The sequence below is a fragment of the Malus sylvestris genome, chromosome 3 (assembly GCF_916048215.2).
Source record: "Malus sylvestris chromosome 3, drMalSylv7.2, whole genome shotgun sequence".
Taxonomy (NCBI): Eukaryota; Viridiplantae; Streptophyta; class Magnoliopsida; order Rosales; family Rosaceae; genus Malus; species Malus sylvestris.
The window spans coordinates 1,832,801-1,858,750 of NC_062262.1; the positions used below are offsets into that span (position 1 = coordinate 1,832,801).

Genomic DNA, 25,950 nt, shown 5'->3' on the forward strand with positions numbered 1-25,950 from the left:
ACTGACTAGACGCCACGTGTCATCCACGTTTTTTTTTTCTTTTCTTTTCTTCTTCCTTCTCCTTCTTCTTCTTCCTCCGACTGCAACTTTCTTTTTTTTCTTTTTTTCTTTTTTTTTTGCTTCTTCCTTCTCCTTCTTCCTTCCTTCCTCATTCCTTCCCTTTCTTCCTTCTCATTCTCCTTCTTCTTCCTCCGAAATCTGGAAAAGTTTGTTTTTTTTTTTTTTCTTCTTTCTTCTTCTTCCTCCTTCTTCCTTCTTCTTCCTTCTCCTTCTTCCTCCGAAATCTGGGGAAGTTTGTTTTTTTTTTTTTCCTTCTTCCTTCTTCCTTCTTCCTTCTTCCTTCTTCTTCTTCTTCTTCTTCTTCCTCCGACTGCAATTTCTTCTTCCTCCTTCTCCTTCTTCTTCTTCTTCTTCTTCCTCAAAAAAAAAAAAAAAAAAAAACTTTCATCTTCCCCCAAATTCGGAGGAAGAAGAAGAAGAACGAAGAAGGGGAAGGAAGAAGGAGAAGAAGAAGGAGGAAGAAAAAAAAAACTGAATCTGGGCAGATTCGGAGGAAGAAGAAGAAGAAGAAGAAGAAGAAGAAAGAAGAAAAGAAAAAAGAAAAAAAAAGAAAAAAAAGAAAAAAAAAAGAAAAAACTGAATCTGGGTAGATTCGGAGGAAGAAGAAGAAGAAGAAGGAAGGAGGAAAGAGAAAGAAGAAGAAGAAGAAGAAGAAGAAGAAAAAAAAAAAAAAAAAAAAAAAAAAAAAAAAAAAAAAAAGCTTCCCCAGATTCGGGAAGAAGAAGGAGAATGAGAAGGAAGAAGGGGAAGAAGAAGGAAGAAGGGGAAGGAAGGGAAGGAAGGAGGAAGAAGGAAGGAAGGAAGGAAGAAGGAGGAGGAAGAAAAAAAAAAAAAAAAAAAAGAAAGTTGCAGTCGGAGGAAGAAGAAGAAGAAGAAGGAAGAAGAAAAGAAAAGAAAAAAAAAACGTGGATGACACGTAGCGCCCAGTCAGTGCGCCACGTCACAGTTAACGAAAAACTTAACAGTTTGACTAACGGATGTATGAGACTGTCCCAAAATTTACACTTTAGGTATGACTCTGAGACGAAAAAAACTTGATATACTAAATGTTGAAAACCACGAAACATGAGGGTAGTAAACAGTCTTTTACCCAAAAATAATAGTTGAAACTAATATAAACCCCACTATATCAAAGCATAATAATCTTGAACAAAATGACATCACAATTTTCGTGGTAACTTTTATATTTTTAGTTGTGCTAAATACTCACTGGGCTAGTTTCTTTTAAAATAATTTTTCTTACACATTTTTTTTTGTCTATTATATAGACTACACACTAAAGTATATATACATATTGCTACAAATCTTCCCTGGGCTACAGCCCACCATAGTGTGGCTACGCCATTGTATCCCAGTATTAACTTGGAAGTTCAATTCTTTGTGAGATTTATGGAAAATAGAAGATCATAAATCAATGTAACAATTTCAAGTGGAAACTTTTGTCACAAATGACGCGGTAATACCGTACTCTATAATTTCTCTCCGGAACACAATCACTGATTTTCAATTTTTTGTTTTGTTAGATTATTTTTCCCAGATTAAAGAGTAAAATCCTAGCATGAACCGTTTTCATTATTGATTTGTCTTCAAAAGAAGTTTTTTAAAGAATTCATTGTTTAACAAGTATAACTTTGGCTAGCCCACCAATGGAAAAATTCTTGGTTTTGCCCTTGTTTCAACGATCCAACCGGCTATTTTTATGTCCTAGTGTTTCTCTTTGTTTTCTTCAGTTGAACATATGAAAAGATGAGTGCAAATGAATTACTTCAATCTAAACTGCAATGAATGAAATTTTGAACTTAGTCGCAGAGGAAGATGTATTGTTCGAGCCAATTTTGAGTAAACTTGCAAATGTGTCAAAAATTTGTCAGAGGAAATTCTCTAATCCGATAGCCTTACAACAAACAAGCTTGCTTAACGCACTAGCTTTGAGTTTCGACTTCTTGATCCGCTTGGCTACATCCACCCCAACCCCCACACAGGTTTAAGTCTCTATAAATTAGGTTTGATTGATCAGCCTCCCTAAAACTAGGCTCTTTCAACGTTTTGTTACAAATGTGCTAAATTTTAAAATATGACCTTAGTACAAACCTAAACTCAAGGCCCATCCATATCTTTACCAATAAGTTGGTTGCCCAAAATTGTTACTCCCAATATTCGATGTCACTATATTTTTTGTTTTTTTTTTGTCAAAGATAGATTTTGTTAGATTAGTCACTGATGAGGTTTGAATCCACGTTGTCATGTAAGGACTCAACATTTTTTCACCATTGTAGTAAAGGATCACTTGCTCTATGTCACTATATTGAATTACCTAAACATCAGATGGTTTTTACTTATGAACATATATTGTATAACTTGGTTGTGTACAAATAAAGCCCTTAAAAAGAATCCCATAGTCAACAAAACCTAAGATTTGATTTGAATAAAAAAACGTTAAATCTAGTTATCAACGACATAATATTACATTAAATTCAACCAAATTACGAGAAAACAATTAAATTTAGTTGCATTTTCTCGTTTCCTACTTTAATTATTACTTGTTCATGTCATAAAAAATCAATATTTATTTATTTATGTGTATGTTTACTATAATTAATTTTTAGATACTCAATTATCAATATCATTACAAGAAATTCGTGTCATTTTAAATGAAAAACAATATTTAATTATATTCATTAAAAACCCATAAAATAAACAAATTTCAGATTTTGGCTTATATGGTAAAAACTGCCCAACTTAGAATGTGTGCATTGACAAATGCCAAATATGACTGAATTGCCATTTAAGCCACAATTTTAAACCCATCTCGAAAATGAATTGCAGCCGTACACCAAAATCCAACGGTTGAAAATTGAAATAAAAATTTGACCGTTGGGGCCTAACGTTGGTCGCGAGCTTCAAATAGTACCGATTGCTTTGCTTTTAGGTTCCTGGGTCCTGAGACAAGAAACGCAGAGCGAAACAAAGAAAGAGAGAAAGAAGGTGCCTTTACATTAAGGAAGTAACTGAATCCGGAAACCCTAGAGGGCGAGAAGGAGATCTCAGCCATCAATGGAGGAAGTCAGAGCAGCGGTTGTTCCACAGCAACCCAAAGGTGTTTGCCGATTCCACTGCTGATTTTTGAATGGAAAATATGAATCTTTTAAATTCAAATCTGGGTTCTTTTGATGTTATTTGATCTGGGTTTTGTGGAATTGTTCATTTAGTTTCTGAGATTTTTTATGTGATTTTTTTTCTGGGTTTTAGTAATTTTTTCTGGATTTTGTAGAATTCTTCATTTGAATTTATGGTTATTTGATGTCATTTAGTCTGGTTTTGTTGAATTATTCGTTTAATCTCTGAGTTCTTTTGATGTGATTTTATCTGGGTTTTGTAGAACTCTTCATTTAAATTTCTGGGTTTTGTAGAATTCTCCATTTAAATTTCTGGGTTCTTTTGATGCGATTTTGTCTGGGGATTATCAATTTTTCTTGTTTATTTTGATCTACCCGTTTCTTTTCTTGTTCATTTTTTGAAATGGGAATGTTGGTTTTTTCTGGATATTCGGTTTATTGTTGATTGATCTTTAATTCTGTGATTCTTTGTGGGTTCGGTGCTGATTGGGGATTTGTATTCTGGGGTTTTATTTCGTGTTCTTTCTTATTGTTGTAGCGAGTCAGATTTTGTTTCTCGGAAATCTTCATGTTTTAATGTCCGATTTCTTCGATTTTGATGTGTTTTGCGTTTGTTCTTCCTGAAGGTGGTGATGAACTCAGAAGGAACAGGCGAGTTCTTCAGGACATTGGCAATCGCCCCATCACTAGGTCTCTCTCTCTCTCTCTCTCTCTCTCTCTCTCTCTCTCTCTCTCTCTTCCACAAACACACAACCAATTAACTAACGAATTCTTGACTGGCAGGAGTTTTCATGCACAACTGATAGCAAAGGCACAAGAAAAAGGAGTTAACAATGCGGTAATAAAAATTTACCATTGTTTTTGTTCTTATGAATTTTGGTTTTTGACTCTTAGGTTAATTATTCTCATGGAACTGGATTCTATAAATTTTGTAGAACCCTGTGGTCCTGCCCGTGCTTGATGATAAGGTAGCTCTCAATCGAAAGCGTTTTCCAGCGAAGAAGGTAGTCCCAAGGAAGGAAATTGAAAAGCCAAAAACTGAGGCCGTGGTTGTTATCAGTTCTGATGAAGAAGAAGAAAAGAAGGAACCTGTTAATCGATGCAAGCCAGAAGAAGTGAGGAAGGAAGTCAAGACTCTGACTTCGATCCTCACAGCTCGAAGCAAGGTGAGTTTCGATGTTATTTTGGAATGATGTCTTGAATTTAACTTTGCTTTGTTGGAGTACTGAAATTTTTGTTTGCTGCAGGCTATGGCTATTGGAGTGAACTCCAAGCCGAAAGAAAAGATTGTTGAAATCGATTCAGCTGATGTCAACGATGAATTAGCAGTGGTTGAATACATTGATGACTTGTACAAGTTCTACAAGCTCACCGAAGTGTGTTTTATTTCCTTCCTTCCTCCTCAATTCAATTTCCCCTTTTCCTATCTCTTATCTTACAGAAGAAAATTTCCTATGCAGGATGATAGCCGAGTTCATGATTACATGGAGTCACAGCCAGACGTAAACTCGAAGATGAGATCAATCCTCGTAGACTGGTTGGTAGAGGTTCACAAGAAATTCGAGCTGATGCCTGAAACCTTCTACCTGACTGTGAACATACTTGATCGGTACCTTTCGATGAAGATCGTTTCTAGGAGGGAACTTCAGCTAGTTGGCATTAGTTCCATGGTCATAGCATCCAAATATGAGGAAATTTGGGCTCCACAGGTGGGTTTCTTCACTTGTTTTTAGTAAGTTTCACCTGATTTCGAACGTTATAATTTATTCTGAAATTTGAAAATGGGGTTTTCGATATGCAGGTCAATGACTTTGTTTGCTTGTCAGACTATGCATACACTGCCAATCAGATACTTCGCATGGAGAAAGCAATTCTGGGGAAGCTGGAGTGGTATCTGACTGTTCCCACCCCTTATGTCTTCCTGTCTCGATACATCAAAGCTTCTGTTTCGCCCGATGTGGAGGTAGTTAAGTTAATTTTCTATGGTTTTTTAGAAAAACAGAATCAACTTTTAAACTCCCTTTTTTTGAAAGGAAAAAAAAAAAAAACTAATTTGCTTTTCTTACTATCTTAACGCAGATCAAAAACATGGTTTTCTTTCTCACTGAGCTCGGAATCCTGCATTATCCGACCATCATTCTGTACTCCCCATCCTTGATTGCTGCTGCAGCTGTCTACGCTGCTCGTTTTACTCTGGGTAAAGTTCCTGTCTGGACTGAAACTCTGAAGCACCACACTGGCTACAACACAGAACAGTTAAGGTAGTCTTTCTTCTGTCAATCATCCGACTATTTATCTTTCTAAATTGGATTTAAAGTTTATTAGCTGTGATTGGAAACAGGTGCATATTTACTAATTCAATTGTGTTCTCTGTCCTGCAACAGGGACTGTGCCAAGCTCTTGGTTGGCCTTCACTCGAATGCTGCAGGAAGTAAATTCCAAGCTGTTTTCCGCAAATTCTCAATGCCGGAGTATGGTGCTGTTGCTCTTTTCGTTCCAGCCAAAAGTTTTCATTCATCATCATGAAGTGTTGCTTCTGAGTCCAGTTTACTTTTTGTAGACAATACACCCATATGCTAGTTGGGGTGCTTTTGAGTCGGATAGAAGAAGATTATCCAAACCGTGTATTGTTCTACAATACTAGTCTCTTTCGCTGTGTCGATTTTGTGTAGTCATGTGTGTATATCCTCTCCTCAGGTTTCGGATTCTTCATAGTTGTGTTGTTGCAACAACATAGGCTATATAGCCATTTTACTGTGTTCAAATTTAGTTACAATTCAAGCAATATAGGCTATATAGCCATTTTACCGTGTTCAAATTTAGTTACCATTCAAGCAACGCAAAATTGCAGTATTAATAACATCTGTTCACTACTATCTACATACAACATTCCTCGAGTGTCAGGATCCCGTACACAACAGAACGCTAAATCGAACACGATGCATGTTACCACTCTCTTCGACAGTTCTCCCTAATTCGTAACACAATGTCCGGTTACCACTGCCTACGACAGTCCTCCAATCTATGAAATCTACTGAAGAAAATACCTTTACTCTTCCTCTATACACATATAGCACAATGTCTAATTGCCGCTGTTTATCAGCTAGCGTCTTAATTAAGTTGGAAGACACGTGTCAAAAAATTATCAAGACGAGAGACCTGTTCATTCTCTCTTCAAAACCAATTTTAGTGATGCAAACTTACATGGTAAAAAAACTGCCCAAAGTTCCTTTTATGGACCAGGACGAATGCCATACTGAATTACCAAATTACACCCACTAATCGTAGCCGTAGGATAATCCAACGGTTTTGCCCAAAAATAAAAAGCAAAATCCAACGGTCAGGAATTCAAATGAAAAGAATATGACCGTTGGAGCTAATGTGTTCTGCCGAGCTTCAAATAGTATACCCCTTCGCGTTGCTTTCAGACAACTGAGACCAGAAACGCAAAGCACAGAGCAGCAAATCAAAGAAAGAAGAGAAAGTGAAAGAAGAGAGAGAAGGAAGGGGTAGAGAGAGAGAAAGAAGGCGAATTTCCTTGGACGAATCGCTGACTCGAGAGACCCTAGAAGGCGAGAAGGAGATCTCAGCCATCAATGGAGGAAGCCAGAGCCAGAACAGGGGTTGTTCCGCCTCCACCCAAAGGTATTCGCTGTTCCCATTTCTGAATTTTGAATAGACGATTTGAACCTATTGTATTTTGAATTTCTGGGTTCTTTGATGTGATTTTATCTGGGTTTATCTTCCCCTGATCATTTGTGGGTTGGGATTTAGGATTTTTTTTTCTTTATGTTGTAGAATTCTTTGTTTAAATTTCTGGGTTTTGTAGAATTTTTCGTTTAAACTTCTGGGTTTTGGAGAAGAATTCATTTAAATTTCTGGGTTCTTTTATTGTGATTTTTTTCTGGGGTTTATTTTGATCTGCCCGTTTTTTTTCTTCATATTTATGAATTTGGAATTCGGAATCTGGGATTTGTTGGGTTTCATCTGTTTTTTTTGTTTACCGTTGATCTGGTACTCTTTGTGGGTTCAATAATTTCAACGCTAGTTAGGGCTTTTTCTTCTGGGGGTTTTCTTTCGTGTTTTAACTTCTGATTTCGCCGATTTTCATGTGTTTCTTGAAGGTGGTGATGGACTCATAAATAACAGGCGAGTTCTTCAGGACATTGGCAATCGACCCATCACTAGGTCTGTCTCTGTCTCTCTCTCTCTGTCTCTGTCTCTCTCTCTCTTGACATTGGTAATGAACTAACAAATTGTTGACTTGCAGAAGTTTTCGTGCGCAACTGATAGCAAAGGCACAAGAAAAAGGAGTTAAAAATGTGGTAATAATCTCTGACTCCTAAGAAAAAGATAAAAAGGAAAGAATCCTTTAATATATTGGCTAATTCATTATTTATTTTGATTGTTAACATTAATCACAGATTATTACCTTAGTTACTTTGTTCTTATGAAAGTTTAGTTTTTTGCTCTAGGGGTTGATTGGACTGTTTAAATTTTGTAGAACCCTGTGGTGCTGCCGGTTCTTGAAGATAAGGTAGCTCTCAATCGAAAGTGTGTTCGTACCCAGAAGGTGGTTCCCAAGAAGGAAATTGAAAAGCAAACACCGGAGGATTTGGTGATTATAAGTTCTGATGAAGAAGAAAAGGATAAATCTGTAGAAGGGCGGAAGGAAGTCAAGACTCTGACTTCGATCCTCACAGCCCGAAGCAAGGTGATTTTTCATGTTCTTTTGGCATAATGTGTGTTGAGCTTCTAACTTTTCTGTTTTGGTCCTTTTGGAGTACTGAATTTTAGTTTGCTGCAGGCCATGGCTCTTGGAGTGAACATCAAGCCAAAAGAAAAGATTGTTGAAATAGATTCAGCCGATGTCAACGATGAATTAGCAGTGGTTGAATACATTGATGACTTGTACAAGTTCTACAAGCTCACTGAAGTATGTTGTATTCCCTTTCTCCCTCCCTCCCCGATTCAATTTTCCCTTTTCCTAACTCTTATCTTATAAAATGAAAATTCCGTATGCAGGATGATAGCCGAGTTCATGACTACATGGACTCGCAGCCAGATATAAATACAAACATGAGATCAATCCTCATAGACTGGTTGATAGATGTTCATCGGAAATTTGAACTGATGCCTGAAACCTTCTACCTGACTGTGAACATACTTGATCGATACCTTTCGAAGAAGATCGTTTCTAGGAGGGAACTTCAGCTAGTTGGCATTAGTTCCATGGTCATAGCATCCAAATATGAAGAAATCTGGGCTCCACAGGTGTGTTTCTTCACTTGTTTTAGTAAGAATTCATCTGATTTCGGACATTGTAATTTGATCTGAAATTTGAAAGTGGGGTTTCCGATATGCAGGTCAATGACTTTGTTTGCTTGTCAGACTATGCATACACTGCCAATCAGATACTGCGCATGGAGAAAGCAATTCTGGGGAAGCTGGAGTGGTATCTGACAGTTCCAACCCCTTATGTCTTCCTGTCTCGATACATCAAAGCATCTGTTTCGCCTGACGTGGAGGTAGTTGATTTTCTGTGGTTTTTCAGAAAAACAGAATCATACTTCAAAACTCTGTTTTTGGTGAACTAACAAAAACTAATTTGCTTTTCTTACTGATCTAATGCAGATGAAGAACATGGTTTTCTTTCTAGCTGAGCTCGGAATCCTGCATTATCCGACTATCATTCTGTACTCCCCATCCATGATATCTGCTGCCGCTGTCTATGCTGCACGTTATACTCTGAATAAGATTCCTGTCTGGACTGAAACTTTGAAGCACCACACTGGCCACTCTGAAGAACAGTTGAGGTAAACCACATTTGGAATCTGTATGTGTAGCTGTGATCGGCGAAACAGATAAACAGGTGTATATTTAGTAATTCGAGTGTGTTCTTTGACATCCAACAGGGACTGTGCCAAGCTCTTGGTTGGCCTTCACTCGAATTCTGCAGAAAGTAAACTTCAAGCAGTTTACCGGAAATTCTCAAGACCAGAGTATGGTGCTGTTGCTCTTTTTGTTCCAGCCAAAAGTTTTCACTCATCTTCATGAAGTGTTGCTTCTGAGTCCTGTTTACCTTCTGAGTCCTGTATATCGTCAGTTTTCATATTGTCATTGTTGTTGCTACAACAATATAGCCATTTTAATGTGTGTTCAAATTTAGCTGTAAACATCAGTCATGGTGCAATTTTTTCTTGCAATTCAATCTGCGATTTCGATTTTGATCTTGCAGTACAAAATTGCATTATATTAATGACAATAGTATTATTGATTCGAGTACCAACTGTGATCGATTATCATGAATTGCATTGTTAACTACTGTCTACAACATTCCTCGAACCTCAGGATCCCGTAAATAACTGAAGTACACCACTGAACCCTAACAGTGGACAATGCATACTCCAATCTATACAATCTACAAAAGAAAATACCTTTACTCTTCCTCCGAACTTCAATGCTCATGTTCTAGGTTCTTCCCAACACATACGTCTTATGAACTGCACAAATCGTAAGAGCCTCGGGGTTAAGCGTTTTCCAGTTGTTTCTTGACCACTGGACATTTCTGCTTACACTGGTACAGATATACAAGTCACCCAAGCATCAGTTGGTCACTTTAACATGGCTTGTGACTTTGCGAAATCACGAGCAAAGATGAATTCTGAAACCAGTCATCCATAAAGTATCAGGCCTCATGGATTAACAACGAAAACTCATCAGTGCTGTTGTACAAGGGTGTATGAATATGAGATTCATGGTGAAATTATTCATAACTGAAACACTCTAAAGTAATAGATGAATGGAAGCGCAGGTTGGGTCAAATGTTTAGACACCTTCCAACATCGCCAACCATTTTCCTTCACGTATGTGTTTATAATTGGAGTAGCAAGTAGAAACCATGCTATAGGATTCTAAAGAACCTTAAGGATTTGGACTACTGAATCACAAAGTAGGCTTTCGAGAATACATACCCTTGTTCCAGCGATGATGGTGCTGTTGAGAGGATGAACTGCACATGCAGTAACTCTTTCTGACAATGGAAGAAACCTGTTTTTCTTATCTTGTTTCTTTACCCCAGAACGATTTTGTGCATCGTCTCTACAAGATTAAAACAACTATAGGAGAAGGGGAAAAGCAATTGAAGTAAATGTCACATTTCTACTCTCATGTAACCATCCTTGTCAAGTAAAAAGCGCTATTAGTTCCGCTGAATGTTAATAACAGTTCATATTATGTATTTGATAAGAAACCCTCAGCCGCAGAGGCTGATGGTCACATTCCTGTTCTTAAGTAACCAACCTTATAATTTAGGTCTTACGCCTAGGTAGACCTTATGGCTAATTGACATACTAGTAAGTTGTAGAGTTTCGTACTTGTAGTCCATATGGCTAGGAGAGCTTGAATCGGGATAGAAATCCAAAATATAAATCCCATTGTCAGTTGATGATCCAACCACATAGATCTGCATTAGAAAACATCGGAGTAGCCTAATACTTAGTTCGGTGTAAAAGTGAAAATTTTAAGACATTTCTGTACAATACCAACGATTGTAGGATTGCTACAGGTACCAACGATTGTAATCAACAAATTTAGAAATGGCTTGAAGTATCCAAAGCAGCACTGAGTCCTTACCGAATTTATTGGCGGCCATGAAGGTTTTCTCAAATATAACAGATCAGCTGAAATACCAGAATCATTTCTATGCCATCAGAATGAAAAGGAAACATTAAACAAATAGAGCAATTAAGCACAAAGTTACAGTGTTTCTGATAACACTTGAATGAGTAATACTTACAACCAAGCAGGCGGAGGACAATGCATATGTGTAACTTGAAAATTGTAAACATCCAAAACACCTGACCTGCAATAAGCGAGGCGCGAGCAAGAAGAAACGTAGATTGAGTTAGAATGGTGCATCGGTGATTCTGCAGCATGCTATAAAGTGATTCCTGATTCTATTTGTTCCAGTTCTATCAGAATCCATTTTTATATTTTGGATCATGTACTTCTGTTCAAGAGTTGTTCTACCCCATACATTAAGCACACATTCCTATTGTTTTCTAAGGCACGTTTCCCTTTTGTTGTAAACCAAATCTCTTGTATTTTCTTAAAAGAAAAGTTATCAAGCGTCCGACGTATTCAGAACAGTATCCCGACTGGATCAGCTAGGCTCATACTGTCAGGCAATTGCAGCCAGGGGCAGGGTTTTTATTTGAAAATTAGCATAAAAAATTAAGCAACAATGTCAATTGATGCGGGGAAGATGGATCGAGATTTATGGAGTGTATCTCCTTAGAAACAATGTCTGATTGTGCCTGAAAAACAATGAGCATTTGTATGACCCGCTAGCAATTCTGTTATGTCTAGTTCATGTTTGTATCTTTATCGATTCAAGTCCATTCACTTTTACAAATTATTTTCTCATGCTAATTTTCCCCGATACACGTATTTTCCGCCATAATTCAAATTTCCAAAGTTCTAAACGTTTCCATTGTAGAAAAATTCAAAATTCTTGTGAGAGGGATTTGCGAATACTTTGAATAAGTCATTTAAAAATCTCTCTTTCATACATTTGTAATGCTCATGAAAGACATTTACGCTCCTTGACACACCTGACCCTGATATTCTCCCTAACACCAGGGTAGGTACGTACTGGCCGACACCCGAAGGTGACGAAGCCATATTAGAATGCATGAGAACAAGAAATATAAATAAAAGTTATGAATTTAAATATAATGAATATGCAATTGAGGAACGTGTTCAGAGCATACAACTAACTAGAATACTAAAAAGAAATAATATAAAACTAAATGAATAAAAGAATGGGTCATACACCGAGAGGACTCGAAGGTGCCAATGCGGGAGTGCCTTGACGTTGGGATTGTATGCCTCGATTCTAAATCATGAGGGGGCTCAAAACAAAAATGGACCAAGTTGATATATATATATATATATATATAATACGAAAACAGTTATTCAATAACATACTAACCCCAAAAGTTTTATGAAAATTCAATAGTATAATATGTAATAGGTTTTTCCAAAAACCCTAGCATGCCATAAAACCTTTCATAAAACATATCTCGTACCCGGCCCAATGCCAGCTTCTATGTCTCTGCACCCGTAGCCAGAGATTATTTCTCCCGGCCCAATGCCAGCTCCATATCTCTCGGCCCAGAGCCAGAGATTATTTCTCCCGGCCCACAGCCAACAACCATATACCTCGCCCGTGGCGGTATAGTGACCACTAGATAAGCACAAAACCATTTAACATAGACTTTCCAAACATAGGTGTGTGTGTGTGTGTGTGTATCTCTCTCTCTCCAAAACATCTTCATAGTATAAAGTTATCCATCATCTATATTATAAACAAGTGTGCAAAAGCATGTTCATAAGCAGTATAAAGTCATCTATCATCTATACTACAAAGAACATGAGTTCGATAAAATATGGTAATTCAGAATATTCTCAGTAAGCATAATATCTCATAAAACGTTTCACAAAACATAATCATTAAATCATGTTTTTCATGTATGCATTTCTACTATTAAAACATGCATTTTAAAAGGGGTCCACTCACAGATACTTGGCCGCAGAAGAGCCACGCAAATTAGCGAAGACTGAAACGCCACAATAAATGCACCTAAGCACATAAAGAGTCCAATTATAAAACTTTATTCAAACGATTGAATTTGGGAAAACGGACATAACAATGGATTCAGGACGTCGAATTACCCCAAGAAGGGCCCCAGTAAATTTCCTAAAAGTCAACTAAAAGTCAACACAAGAATATTCTAGGAATATTCCCCATAAAGGGTTTGGACTGGTTAGGGTTTAGGGTTTTGGACTTGGGTTACGGTTAGGTTAGTGGGTTAGGGCCTAGGCTAAAAGGGTTTTGGGCTTGAATGGGCTGGCTTGGTAGTAATTATAATGCACCACAAAGTAGCACACAATAATCCTATTAATTTTCCTTATTAACACTAAGATTTGTCAATTGTAGCATATGAAAATAAGGGTATTTCCCGCAGAAGATTGTTTTATCCAAATACTTAAAAATGTCACAAAAACAGGGTGGCTGTCTCCACTGACCAGCCACCGAACAATAATTATTAAACTAACTTACACTTATCCAAATGCAACGAAATTTTATACACATAAACTAGACACACAGTACAATAGTCTCACAAATTTTTGGGAGTTTTGGATTTGATTTGCTATTTAAATTAAATCGTAGAAAAACAGTAAAGAAACAGATTTTAAATAATACCAATAGATTTTAATTCACAAGTTAAGAAAACGAGTTAGGGGACATGCTATCCACCACCAAATAATCATGTAAGTATGTTATGTTTCATTCAAATCCCTTTTATTTCCGGATGAAGATGCTCAAGTTGGCTCAATGTTAGAACTCAACCTATTACTCTTTCTTACGTAGTATGTTAAGAGAATGGCGTTTTCAACTTAACTTAGTCCCTAGCATGCAATCCAGAATGGCGTGTTCATAGATTTAACAAGTAGAAATCATTAAGAATAAAAAGAGTTTGAGTCATCACAAGGCATCGTAAGTACTGGTGTTGTCTTACTTATCCTAGAAATCGTTTCACATGTTAACCACAATTAACAAGTGCTACTCTAGAACATATGTAGGTCCTCATTCAACAAGGGCAGACACACATATATTCATAGCATTAAAATCCTAGATATGCTCACTATGTATGCATCCATAGAAACACATAAAGAATTTATCAATGACATAAGTAGTGAAACAATTTTCATCCTTTCATAAAAGTCATTCAAACAAAATATCACAACATACTTACGATCCTATTCGGGGCTTCAAAACAGCCCCTAACTACTAAAAATTAGTTACACATCATTATCAAATTAAACCAAAAGTAAAATATCAGTTTGGGAAAATAGAACCGAAATAAGAGAGTGCAGAGGTTTCCTCTTTCCCTTGCCAAGCAGTGGCGTGAGCTCTCTATTTTTCTTCTTCTTGTTTTTCTGCTCTCTGTTTGCTCTCTACGCTTCCTCTGCTTTCGTTTCTTCCTCTCTGTCTTCTCTCTAATTTTTCTGCTCTTTTTCTCCCTTCTGCTCTCCGAGTCTTGCTTTCTGTTTCTTTTCCCCGAGGCTCAAGCTGCGCAAGGCAGCTTGCTACTTCCCCTAAAATCACGTCCTCCTTACTGCTCTCTGCCCTCTCTTCTATATATTTTTTTTCTTCTTTTCCCTTTCTTCTTTTCCTTTTCTTCTTTTCCTTTTCTTCTTTTGTTTTCTTCCTCTCTATCCGTTCATTTTCTTCTCCCTTCAAAACAAGAATCATGATGATGTTTCCAAACATCATCATGACTTATCATTATTTTTTTTTTATTTAATTTAAAAGCTGATCTACACAGACAGTTTTGACGAATTTATTACATAAAATTTCACTTGTTCTATTTTTATTTTCTTTGCTAGACAAATCCTATAATACGCAAAAACAAAGTAAATAGCTCAAAATATAAGGAACTAACTAATAAAAGACAAGTGAAATTTATGTAAAATATATATAAATATGAATTTATCATGGCTCCCTTGGGTTTGCACACACGGGCCTGGGCTAAATGGGGTTTAGGTTTAAGTTAAATGGGTCGAGGGCACTAGTTGGTACGGCCCAAGGGCCTGGTTTGAAAAGGTTTAGGTTGGCTTAATGGGCCAAAGGCCCTGGGCTTTTGTTAAAGGGCTTTGGGCTTGAAAGCCCGGCTCAAGTCCAAAACGTGGGTCACCAGAGTCTCACTGGAAACTGCATAATTGCACCGAAATTTTGAAGGGGTGATTTCAATCCAAAACTCATGAAATATAAATCAAAACTCAAGGAAAAGCATCACTGCAAGGTTCAGGGACTTACACGGAGTAGGTTTAGGAGAAATGAGGATCAAATCCACCTTGGATTCGACGATTTCCTCAGAGACCATTTGCTGGATTCTGGAAACAAAGACCCCAGAATATACAGAGGTTAGAAACCTCAGATTTCAACTCAAAATTCACATGTAGAGCAAGAGAACAATACTTGGGTTCCTTAAGGATTAATCTTAGTTCTAAACGGACTCAAACTCAAGAGTTTGCACTTGGAGTTTGCCAAAAAAAAAAAATTGGATCGAGAGAAGTAGCATAATTCTCATTCGCGTCGTAGCCTAGTCATTCACGAGTCTCCATTCGAGTTCCAAGGGTTGGTGACATAATTTATGGTGCTTGCCAAAGAAGATGGTGAGAAATTGTGGTCCGGTGCATGTGGGGGAGCTCGGGGAAAAAGAGAGTGCAAAGTGAGAGGGTTGTTGAGAGGGAGAGATAAAAAGAGAGTGAGGGAGAAGAGAAAATTATGAGAGAGGAGAGAGGTGAGAGACTGGGGGACCAAAATCAGGGGTGGGCTCCTTGGGCATACCATTTAACACCAAAAGCAATATTTTAAACAAATGAAATCCAACCAAAGTGAAAATACGAAAATACCCTTCTGTTCCATAAATTCCAGGACGAGTTGTTACAATCTACCCCCGTTAAATAAAATTTCGTCCTGAAATTTGAAATAACTTGTTACACTGAAAAACTCATAAATAGGAAGAAGAAAAATGTATATATATAACGAAGAAATCAAGTCAGAGCGGTTGCATAAAAGGGAAAATGCCACATCGTCGCGATCAAGTTGCAATGATTCCATCTTTAATGCCTCCAGGCTCACACCTTGTTTCCCCATCCGTGTAAAAGTAGAAACATACTTTATAAAGATATAAAGTCGAAAATGTATAATAGTACATGGTCAAAAGTAAGTATGTAGAATGTGATAGCGTCAAAATAGATATGTAATAACGTAGAGGTCGAAAACTTGTATTGAACTTAAAATTGAAAACGGAAATACTTCCCCCAAAACATTTATAACGTCAGAATACACATATAACTATAATAAGATAAGTTAAAATATTTGTACTGAAAATCCCAAACGAAAGAAAGTGGGTCTCACCCACACATTCGTAATGTCACGTAGTACGAGAAAACGTGTCTTTGGGTCGAGTCCTAACAATAACAGAGTAGTAACAACTACTGTAAACAGGTCTACCTACCCACTTGCTTAACAAATCCAAAAAATAAGCCACCGATATCACAATCGGCCGCCCACGATATCGACCACACATTGTCGTTTGAATAAGCAAGCAGTAATTTTCCAAAGGTGCACCATTACCATTTTGCCCCGCAACGTGAGAGTGTGCAAAGATCGTCTAATTCTCGCCTCGACCGCGATGTCGTACCTTTCTAGAGCGCACCAATCAAATATGCTAGAAGTGTTTCGACATTCACGTACTCACGAACAATAAGGTCCTGGAGTGAAGTAGTGGAAATATGTGTTGAGCTGAATATATATATTATTGGAAAAGAACTACTAGAGTACGATATGATGTTTTTGAATTGTAGCAAAATAATAAGAGGCGACTATTCATTTTTAGGTGAAGATAGTGATTGGTGATGCGATCCGCTGACCACCCGTACTACTACCTTCACTAATCCCTTACTAAAAGACGGCGCAAACTTCATACCCACGTGGAACTCTTTCTGGTAAGTTTAGTAAGCTTGTGAAAAGGTTATGCTCCTAACGTTCCTGTCCAAAACGATATGAACTGGCCGCTCACTTCTGCCGAATTGATCAATTATGAATTCTTCACTGATTGAGCGAGAAACCATGTCAAGATGGCTAAAAGAACACTCAAGAATTTGAGGGTCAAAACAAGTCCAAAGATATTTCGTATTTCACAACTCCTTGTGAGGATTTTCAATTTCCAACGGTCACAACCCCTTTTTGAAATTGATGAGAATAGCGTCTACTACCAAAGAGTCTACTAAGAAAAATATAAATCTAAACGAAGTCAATGCTCGAAAGATTTGGTGTAAAGCCAACAGTTGATGGTTAAGGAACTTGAATTCGTCGTTGGAGTAAGCAAGAATGAATCGTTCTAAAGATCCACACGAATTTCTTCATGGGAATGAGTCTGAGAACATTCATTTGAACCCACCAAACTACCACTTACTAAGGTTGTAGTATGAAGGTTGTATAACATTGCCGAAAGACAACAAATCTGGAAGTTGTGACAGCCAAATGAAGTCATGACCGACACACCACTACAGTAACGAAATATCGTAAGTATGCTCTGAACAAACCACGCTCTGATACCAAATTGACAAGTCCAACCCTAATATTCTCCCTAACACCAAGGTAGGTACGTGCTGGCTGACACCTGAAGGTGACGAAGCCATATTATAATGCATGAGAACAAGAAATATAAATAAAAGTTATGAATTTAAATATAATGCATATGCAATTGAGGAACGTGTTCAGAGCATACAACTAACTAGAATACTAAAAAGAAATAATATAAAATTGAATGAATAAAAGAATGGGTCATACACCGAGAGGACTTGAAGATGCCGATGCGAGAGTGCCTTAAAGCCGGGATTGTATGCCTCGATTCTAAATCCTGAGGGGGTGCAAAACAAACATGAGTGGACCAAGATATATATATATATATATATATATATATATATATATATAATACGAAAACAGTTATTCAATAACATACTAACCCCCAAAGTTTTATGGAAATTCAATAGTATAATATGTAATAGGCTTTTCCGAAAACCTTAACATGCCATAAAACATATCTCGTATATAGTATGATAAATAGTGGTATCCAATAATAATATCTCTCAGCTCCATGTCTCTCGGCCCGAAGCCAGAGATTATTTCTCCCAGCCCGTAGCCAACAACCATATACCTCGCCCGTGGCGGTACAGTGACCACTAGATAAGCACAAAACCATTTAACATAGACTTTCCAAACATAGGTGTATATATATATATATATATATATATATATATATATATATATATATATATATATATATATATATATATATATATATATCTCAAAAACATCTTCATAGTATAAAGTCATCCATCATCTATACTATAAAGAAGTGTGCAAAAGCATGTTCATAAGCAGTATAAAGTTATCCATCATTTATACTACAAAGAACATGAGTTCGATAAAATATGGTAATTCAAAATATTCTTAGTAAGCATAATATCTCATAAAACGTAATCATTAAATCATGTTTTTCATGTATGCATTTCTACTATTAAAACATGCATTTTAAAAGGGGTCCACTCACAGATACTTCGCCGCAAAAGAGCCACGCAAACTAGCGAAGACGGAAACGCCACAATAAATGTACCTAAGCTCATAAAGGGTCCAATTAATAAAACTCTATTCAAACGATTGAATTTGGGAAAACAGACATCAAAACTGAATTCAGGATGTCGAATTAACCTAAGAAGGGTTTCGGGTAAATTTCGTAAAAATCAACACAAGAATATTCCAGGAATATTCCCTAACAAAATATTCCTTGACAGAATATTCCCCATAAAGGGTTTGGGCCAGTTAGGGTTTAGGGTTTTGGACTTAGGTTAGGGTTAGGTTAGTGGGTTAGGGCCTAGGCTAAAACGGTTTTGGGCAAGGTTGAATGGGCTAGCTCCTTTGGGTTTGCACACACGTGTCTGGGCTAAATGGGGTTTAGGTTTAAGTTAAACTGGCTGAGGGCCCTAGTTGGTACTGCCCAAGGGCCTGGTTCGAAAAGGTTTGGGTTGGCTCAGTGGGCCGAAGGCCTTGGGCTTTTGTTAAAGGGCTTTGGGCTTGAAAGCAAGGCCCGAGTCCAAAACGTGGGTCGCCAAAGACTCATCGGAAACTGCAGAATTGCACCGAAAATTTGCAGGGTGATTTCAATCCAAAATTCATGAAATATAAATCAAGACTCAAGGAAAAACATCACTGCAAGGTTCAGGGACTTACGCAGCGTAGGTTTAGGAGAAATGAGGGTCGAATCCACCTTGGATTCGACGATTTCCTCAGAGACCATTTGCCGGATTCTGAAAACGAAGACCACAGAATATACAGAGGTTAGAAACCTCGGATTTCAGCTCAAAATTCACATGTAGAGCAAGAGAACAATACATGGGTTCCTTAAGGATTAATCTTAGTTCTAAACATACTCAAACTCAAGAGTTTGCACTTGGAGTTCGCCAAAAAAAAAATGCACCAAGAGGAGTAGCATAATTCTCCTTCGCGCCGTAGCCTAGTGATTCACGCGGGAGAGATAAAGGAAGAGTGAGAGGGTTGTCGATAGTGAGAGATAAAGGAAGAGTGAGAGAGAATAAAGAACTGTGAGAGCGAAGAGAGGTGAGAGACCGGGGGACCAAAATCAGGGGTGGGCCCCTTGGGCACACCATTTAACACCAAAAGCAATATTTTAAACAAATGAAACCCAACCAAAGTGAAAATACGAAAATACCCGTTCGTTCTGTAAATTTCAGGATGGGTTGTTACACTCCTCCCTATCTAACATTTTGGAATGATACTAACTTGGCATCAATTTTTTGAGACTTGGAAATCTGTCACCCAAACATAACCTAAAGTTTTTTCTCTTTGAAGAGGGAAAAATCGTTTTAACAATCCAATTGACTTAGTTTTCTATTGTTAATTAAATGCTCTTAGTTTTATATTTTTAATTAAAGGTTAAATTACCAAAATGGTCCCTGAGATTTGCATAACTCGTCACTTTGATCCCTAACATTTCAAATCAATCAAAGTGGTCCCTGAGATTGTCCACCATCCATCATTTTGGTCATTCCGTTAAAAACTCCGTTAAGTGTCCCGAAGCTCTTGGCCGGAAGTTTGGGCAATTTTCAAAGCTTCTTAACTCAATCGTTTCTTAACCAAATTCAATCCATAATATATCAAAATAAAGATAGGAAAGTTTAGAATAAGATTATATCTATTTGGAAGCCCAATGGTTGTCGGAGATGGCTGGAAAATAGCCTCAAAGTTGACTAGTCCGAGGGAAAACTGGAAAACTCGCCGGAAACTGGGTAAACTTTAAATGTTCATAACGTCTTCAATACTCAACGAAATCAAGTGATTCAAAAACAAAAATCATACTTTTCAATGAGAAGAAGAGAATGATACCTTTTTAGATGGCTAAATCTCCGTAGTTTGGCCGCAAAATGGCTCGAAAGTGGCTAACTCAAGACCAAGACAGCCACTTTCGAGCCATTTTCTGGCCAAGCCACAGTGAGTTAGCCATCTAAAAAGGTACCATTCTCTTTGTCTCATCAATACGTATGATTTTCATTTTTGAATTACTTGATTTCGTTGAGTATTGAAGAAGTTATGAACATTTAAAGTTTACCCAGTTTCTGGCGAGTTTTCAAGTTTTCCCTCGGACCAGTCAACTTTGAGGCTATTTTCCGGCCATCTCCGGCAACCATTAGGCTTCCAAATAGGTATAATCTTATTCTACACTTTCCTATCTTCTCTTTGATATATTATGGGTCGAATTTGGTTAAGAAACGATTGAGTTACGAAGCTTTGAAAATTGCCCAAACTTTTAGCCAAGAGCTCTGGGACACTTTACTGAGTTTTTGGAATGACCAAAATGATGGATGGTGGACAATCTCAGTGACCATTTTTATTTATTTGAAATGTTAGGGACCAAAGTGATGAGTTATGCAAATCTCATGGACTATTTTGGCTATTTAGCCTTAATTAAAAGCTCCTAAACAATTTGAAAAGGTCATCCATTTGATTAATACTTGCATTCCCACCACAGGAGCACCTGTTTGTGGCTTTCAAACACAAACACCCCAAAAAAAAAAAAAAAATCTCTCCAGGCTCATCGTCGTCTGGGGAGTTTTCTTTTGGTTTCCAACAAACTGTACATATGGCTTCTTATTGTTTGATCACATAAGGGTGCAGTAGGCATGAACATTGTCGTCACTAAAGAGATGTACAGTATTATCAGCAACGGTTGAGTATAACTGGTCGGGGAAGTATCCGTGCACGCCTTCGTTATAGCCATGCATGTAGTAGTTGTAGGAAGACGAATATGTAGACTCGTCAAAGTATTGAGATGCGTACGGATAGTATTCGCTGTCGTATGGGAAGGGCCAAAATTCAGCCCTCCTCCCTGTTCTTCTCACAACCTTTAACACCTTCCTTTGATCTACATACCCCGTCACCGTCACCTTTTGTGTATCCATGTCTATTTCCAAGCTATCCACACCTGCATGCATATTATCATATGCATAATCCAAATATTGTAATTAATTTAGGGAAAATGCAAATTAAGGAGATTGGTGAGACAAAATGATGAATTAGAAAAAAGATCTTGCCCTCTATTTTTGAAATTGCTCTTCTTATCCTTTTTTCGCATCCTTCGCAATCCATATGCACCAAAAGTTCCACAATCTATTAGACAAATTAAAGAAACAAAAAATCATGAAATAAACAAAGTATATATTTAGACAATATGAGTTAGCCCCTTCCTAAAGGATCCTGATCCAGTTTTTATGGAGCAGCATAATTGGCAGTTTGACACCATATCGATTTGTATCGACAACATATCGAGACGTTACCGACAGCATATCAAAACCAATATCCTATATCAACACAATATCAACACAATATCAACATAATATCAATAATATGCATGACATATTAACAAAATATCGAGTATCCCGCTCTGTGAATAGTAAAACGGGATCACCAGCTCTTTATGAAGTTTCTTCTCTGTGTCTGTGTGTGTGTGTTGGGGGGTTGGGGTGGGGGGGCGTTGGGGCTTAAAGACGAGCTGGGCAGCACTTACAGACATGGCCTTAGATAAGTGTTTAGACTTCCCATTTCGCCAACCAAACATAGCGCAGGTGGTGTTAATAAACGATGTTCTAGTACATTATATAACATTTTTTAGCAATATATATTGATTCTCTCTCTCTCTCTCTCTTTCTCTCTCTCTAAATTGGGCTCAACCGAGACTGAACGCAACTCAACTTGACCCTATTGCTACATGGCCAAGAAGATATCTGATAGGTTGCAGTATCTTTATCATTATCACAAGCCCTGACATTTCTAGCAAAAATTCTTGAAACGAAAAAAGAAAGTGCAAGAGAATATCGGAATGGCCAATATGTAAACGGTTGTCATTTGGAATATATACTCAGACTGATTCCTTCTTTTGGAATAAAATTATCTTACAAAATTGCGGACTATCTCTCTAATAGTACATGATCATTAGCATGTTGCGACAACCCGTCCCGGAATTTACGGAACGAAATGGTATTTTTGTAATTTCACTAAGTTTTGGGTTTTTATTTAAAAATTGTTTTTGGATATTAATTGGTGAGCCCAAGGGGGCCACCCCCTGATTTGTGTCCCTGGTTCCCCTCTTCCCCATGGACTCATCTCACTCTTTCTCTCCCTCACTTTCCCTTAACTCTCACTCTCTCTCCCATGCTTCCTCTCTCGGATTCCCTCTTCCCCAAGGACCAGTCCACACCCACATACACCACACCTCAATGGAGCACCCCAACACACTCACCACTACCACCACCATCATCTAGACCTTCATTTTCCCTCGTCCCTGTGAAGCACCATGACACCCACAGCACACCCAGGTTCGGCGAGCCCGTGGCTTGCGAGCCGAAATCCAACCACCTCCGGACACCCCACGACTAATCGAAGGTACTAGGTATTTTCCCCTCATCCTAAATTTCACTTTGGTATCTAGATCATAAGCTTTAGTGTTGTTTGGCCAATGACCGAAGCTCAGGATGCTCCGGCCTCCTTCCCCGGCGAGGAACAAAGAACTTAGGGCCTTTGGGCCTAAACCCCCGAGCCCAACCCTTGTGTAACCCAAAGAACCGGCCTTAGGGCTGAGTGGAACTTAGGCCTTAGGCCCGCTACCCCTAAAACCCAACCCAAAACCCAATTGAACTCAAGCCCTTAGGCCGTGTGAACCCAGGCCTTGGGCCAAGGAAACTGGCCCAGCCTCTTGGTCCAGCCTTTCGGCCTAAACCTACCAGCCTAAATCTGGTTGGAATATTCCAAGGAACATTCCTAGAATATTCTAATGTTGACTTTTTGTTGACTTTTTCGAAATTTACCCAGGACCCTTCTTAGGGTAATTCAACGTCCTAAATCCGTTTTTTATGTCCGTTTTCCAAAATTCAATCATTTGAATAGAGTTTTATTAATTGTACTCTTTATGTGCTTAGGTGCAATTATTACCAGTGATTACATCATTCCTATTTCGTACAACTCTACGGTGATGGAGTATCTATGAGTGGACTCCTTCTAAAATGTATGTTTTATTATTAGAAATGCATACATGAAAAGCATGATTTAATAATTACGTTTTATGAAACATTTTATGAGATATTGTGCTTACTTAGAATATTTTGGAATACCATACCTTATCAAACTCATGTTCTTTGTAGTATAGATGATGGATGACTTTATACTGCTTATGAACATGCTTTTACACACTTCTTTATAGAATAGATGATGGATGACTTTATACTATGAAGATGTTTTGAGATATATGAACTTATGTTGGAAAGATTATATTCAATGGTTTTGTGCGTATCTAGTGGTCATTGTTCTGCCTTCGGGCGATGATACTTATATTGACCTTCGGGTTAGGTGCTATAGGAGCCTACGGGCGTTCGATACTTGTGACAGAAGTGTTCTAAAGGAAGAGTTCTAAATGACTTCGAGCGATACTGATACCACTAGTTAGCACACTATATACGACATATGTTTTATGAAAGGTTTTATAGCATGCTAGGGTTTCGGAAAACCTATCACATATTATGCTATTAGTTTTCATAAAACTTTGGGGGTTAGTATGTTGATAACTGTTTCAGTATTATATGTGTATGTGTGTGTGTGTGCGTATATATATATCAACTTGGTCCACTCATGTTTGTTTTGCGCCCCCTCAGGACTTAGAATCGAGGCGTACCATCCCGACATCAAGGTACTTCCGCATCGGCATCTTCAAGTCCTCTCGGTGTAGGACCCATTCCTTTGTTCATTCAATTTTACATTATTTCTTTTTAGTGTTCTATAATTAGTTGTATGCTCTGAACACGTTTCTTATTGCATATTAATTATATTTAAATTCATAATTCTTATTTATTTCTTGTTCTCATGCATCCTAATATGGTTTCGTCACCTTCAGGTGTGGCCAGCACGTGCCTATCCTGGTGTTCAGCGAACATCGGGATCGGGCTTGTCACATGTTGTATTAGAGAGATATCGAGCAAATGTGGTTGAAATAGCAACACCCTTAATTATTTCCAAAAACGAGTGGCATTTTCGTTGTTATGATTTGTCCGAAAAAAATAAAGAATTGTTGCATGTGATTGCTAGGGTGAAAAAAGAGCTAAACCAAGAAAAGACCGACGGGAAAAATTCTTGCAGCATGTACGTTGTTCTCCTACGTTTAACAAAGATTGCATATGCTTTTAAGCAACGGTCGCAAATACTTGTCACATTTTGATATATACCTTTTTCCTTATTCTTTTTCTTCATTGCATGCATGTTGGTTGGTGTTCAAGTTGAGTTGAGGAGCTTAGTTGATGTGGGCGAGCCAGGAATATCATGTGTGGAAGAATAGGATCCCTCGGGTCCAGTACACGGTTGAGAAAATAGCTCGTTTGCTCTGATACCATAGAAAAAGTTGAGGTTCAACTATAAAAAACAATTGACAATATGGGAGTAGCCTAATTATAAGCACATGTACAGTCTCTCATTTTCCCAATATAGGATTGATGCTCTTAACATAATGGAATGTGTAGCTTTCACAATCATCTTATTGCATATCATGTTTCAGTATCATGCGTAGCTTTCAAATCGATAACTGATCATATCTATCATTGGCTGTAAACCAGTAACTTACCTTTCATATTCGTATCCCTCAATGCGACGGGTTCAAATATGCTGTCACCAAAATGCATCTCGTTCTAGAATGTGAGCGCATCGAACCTAAAGTCAATTCGCAACATGTGGAGAAGCTCAACTTCATTTATGTTTCCATTACTGTAAATTACACAATGAGATTACCGAAGAAAACAAAACCTAGCTAGAAAATTCGAGAGATAGAAGCAAAATGCAGAAGCTGCTGCTGCTCAAACTCTCATTCAGATCTCATCATTCATATGTAAGCCGCTACTTGCCTTAGATTTTGTAAAAGGGCTCGTATGTTTGTTTGGAGGGGGAAAGCTTGAACCCAATTCCTACATTAATGAATATAAGCGCAATTGAAATTTCTGGGGAGTCATGAATTTGTGTATTGATAAGACCATTTACTAATTCTTGAAGCTCGATCTCTCCCCCGGATGAACCATGTGTTAGGGTAAAATTGGCTATTCCTAAACAAAACATCTGAGTCTGTAATCTTAGACTCGTACATATTTTCCGTTGTAATTATTTTAGTCTAAGTTTGTCTCTTGGCTCTCTATCACAAAACTGGCAAGTGTTTCAGAGACATCCACTCAGGTATGTTTGCATGCATGCATCCAACTACATCTATATCACATGGTATTGTATTTGGGATAGGACTTTTACTCATTGTGTGTTTTATCTTTTTAGAATGACTTATCCCATCTATATTAATTATTAAATCATGTTTTCAAAAGACTTATCTGATTGCATCCAACTAAATGGATTGCATGGTTGTCATTGTTTTAAAAAGAAAAAGTTGTTGCCGTGTGTATCTAGGATTTGTGGTTTTAAAAGGATTGTCAATTTAGCTAAAACCGATGATTAGTTATGAAATTTTATCAGTTCAAATTGGTATCGTGCATTGAGGATTTATAAGGAAGCTTTGAAATTGTTTTAAGTGAGCCGCATATG

The 25,950-nt window shown here is 37.7% G+C and overlaps 4 protein-coding genes and 1 long non-coding RNA gene across 6 annotated transcripts; 2 read left to right on the forward strand and 3 right to left on the reverse strand.

Annotated features, from left to right (window-relative positions):
- Positions 1 to 2,981: 2,981 nt before the first annotated feature.
- Positions 2,982 to 5,994, forward strand: LOC126616248 (G2/mitotic-specific cyclin S13-7-like). The gene is made up of 9 exons (XM_050284262.1): positions 2,982 to 3,157; positions 3,803 to 3,866; positions 3,960 to 4,014; positions 4,112 to 4,342; positions 4,424 to 4,552; positions 4,637 to 4,885; positions 4,978 to 5,139; positions 5,256 to 5,437; positions 5,561 to 5,994. The coding sequence occupies exons 1-9, from the start codon at positions 3,115 to 3,117 to the stop codon at positions 5,700 to 5,702; spliced, it is 1,257 nt and encodes a 418-aa protein (XP_050140219.1). The 5' UTR covers positions 2,982 to 3,114; the 3' UTR covers positions 5,703 to 5,994.
- Positions 5,995 to 6,595: 601 nt separating this feature from the next.
- On the forward strand, positions 6,596 to 9,465 carry LOC126616250 (G2/mitotic-specific cyclin S13-7-like). The gene is made up of 9 exons (XM_050284266.1): positions 6,596 to 6,821; positions 7,301 to 7,364; positions 7,447 to 7,501; positions 7,681 to 7,890; positions 7,984 to 8,112; positions 8,202 to 8,450; positions 8,543 to 8,704; positions 8,811 to 8,992; positions 9,092 to 9,465. The coding sequence occupies exons 1-9, from the start codon at positions 6,773 to 6,775 to the stop codon at positions 9,231 to 9,233; spliced, it is 1,242 nt and encodes a 413-aa protein (XP_050140223.1). The 5' UTR covers positions 6,596 to 6,772; the 3' UTR covers positions 9,234 to 9,465.
- A 149-nt stretch (positions 9,466 to 9,614) lies between these two features.
- LOC126616258 (uncharacterized) lies at positions 9,615 to 11,055 on the reverse strand. The gene is made up of 5 exons (XM_050284277.1): positions 10,975 to 11,055; positions 10,812 to 10,878; positions 10,553 to 10,641; positions 10,151 to 10,277; positions 9,615 to 9,840 (listed from the first exon to the last, which is right to left on the reverse strand). The coding sequence occupies exons 1-5, from the start codon at positions 10,998 to 11,000 to the stop codon at positions 9,796 to 9,798; spliced, it is 354 nt and encodes a 117-aa protein (XP_050140234.1). The 5' UTR covers positions 11,001 to 11,055; the 3' UTR covers positions 9,615 to 9,795.
- A 2,858-nt stretch (positions 11,056 to 13,913) lies between these two features.
- On the reverse strand, positions 13,914 to 14,660 carry LOC126616262 (uncharacterized). The gene is made up of 2 exons (XR_007621078.1): positions 14,364 to 14,660; positions 13,914 to 14,263 (listed from the first exon to the last, which is right to left on the reverse strand). It is a non-coding gene; the product is annotated as an uncharacterized LOC126616262 (long non-coding RNA).
- A 6,157-nt stretch (positions 14,661 to 20,817) lies between these two features.
- Positions 20,818 to 22,066, reverse strand: LOC126616255 (heavy metal-associated isoprenylated plant protein 45). Of its 2 annotated transcripts, none has more exons than XM_050284274.1 (3): positions 21,899 to 22,066; positions 21,426 to 21,501; positions 20,818 to 21,316 (listed from the first exon to the last, which is right to left on the reverse strand). In XM_050284274.1, the coding sequence occupies exons 1-3, from the start codon at positions 21,947 to 21,949 to the stop codon at positions 20,994 to 20,996; spliced, it is 450 nt and encodes a 149-aa protein (XP_050140231.1). In that variant the 5' UTR covers positions 21,950 to 22,066; the 3' UTR covers positions 20,818 to 20,993. The 2 variants fall into 2 exon arrangements, with proteins under 2 accessions (XP_050140231.1, XP_050140232.1); XM_050284275.1 differs by having other exon boundaries at positions 21,426 to 21,692; positions 21,899 to 22,050.
- Positions 22,067 to 25,950: the final 3,884 nt, after the last annotated feature.

Bases quoted from the DNA above. Each gene is read 5' to 3' on its own strand.
- LOC126616255 (XM_050284274.1), bottom strand. From the start codon at position 21,949: ATGTTTGGTTGGCGAAATGGGAAGTCTAAACACTTATCTAAGGCCATG. The intron at 21,502-21,898 runs GTAAGTGCTGCC...TTTGTCTAATAG, and splicing joins ACTTATCTAAGGCCATGTCT to ATTGTGGAACTTTTGGTGCA. The intron at 21,317-21,425 runs GCAAGATCTTTT...ATATGCATGCAG, and splicing joins AGCAATTTCAAAAATAGAGG to GTGTGGATAGCTTGGAAATA.
- LOC126616248 (XM_050284262.1), top strand. From the start codon at position 3,115: ATGGAGGAAGTCAGAGCAGCGGTTGTTCCACAGCAACCCAAAG. The intron at 4,553-4,636 runs GTGTGTTTTATT...TTTCCTATGCAG, and splicing joins AGTTCTACAAGCTCACCGAA to GATGATAGCCGAGTTCATGA. The intron at 4,886-4,977 runs GTGGGTTTCTTC...TTCGATATGCAG, and splicing joins AGGAAATTTGGGCTCCACAG to GTCAATGACTTTGTTTGCTT.
- LOC126616258 (XM_050284277.1), bottom strand. From the start codon at position 11,000: ATGCATTGTCCTCCGCCTGCTTGGTT. The intron at 10,879-10,974 runs GTAAGTATTACT...CTGATGGCATAG, and splicing joins TGTCCTCCGCCTGCTTGGTT to AAATGATTCTGGTATTTCAG. The intron at 10,278-10,552 runs GTACGAAACTCT...TTAATCTTGTAG, and splicing joins CCTAGCCATATGGACTACAA to AGACGATGCACAAAATCGTT.
- LOC126616250 (XM_050284266.1), top strand. From the start codon at position 6,773: ATGGAGGAAGCCAGAGCCAGAACAGGGGTTGTTCCGCCTCCACCCAAA. The intron at 6,822-7,300 runs GTATTCGCTGTT...TGTTTCTTGAAG, and splicing joins TGTTCCGCCTCCACCCAAAG to GTGGTGATGGACTCATAAAT. The intron at 7,502-7,680 runs GTAATAATCTCT...TAAATTTTGTAG, and splicing joins AAAAAGGAGTTAAAAATGTG to AACCCTGTGGTGCTGCCGGT.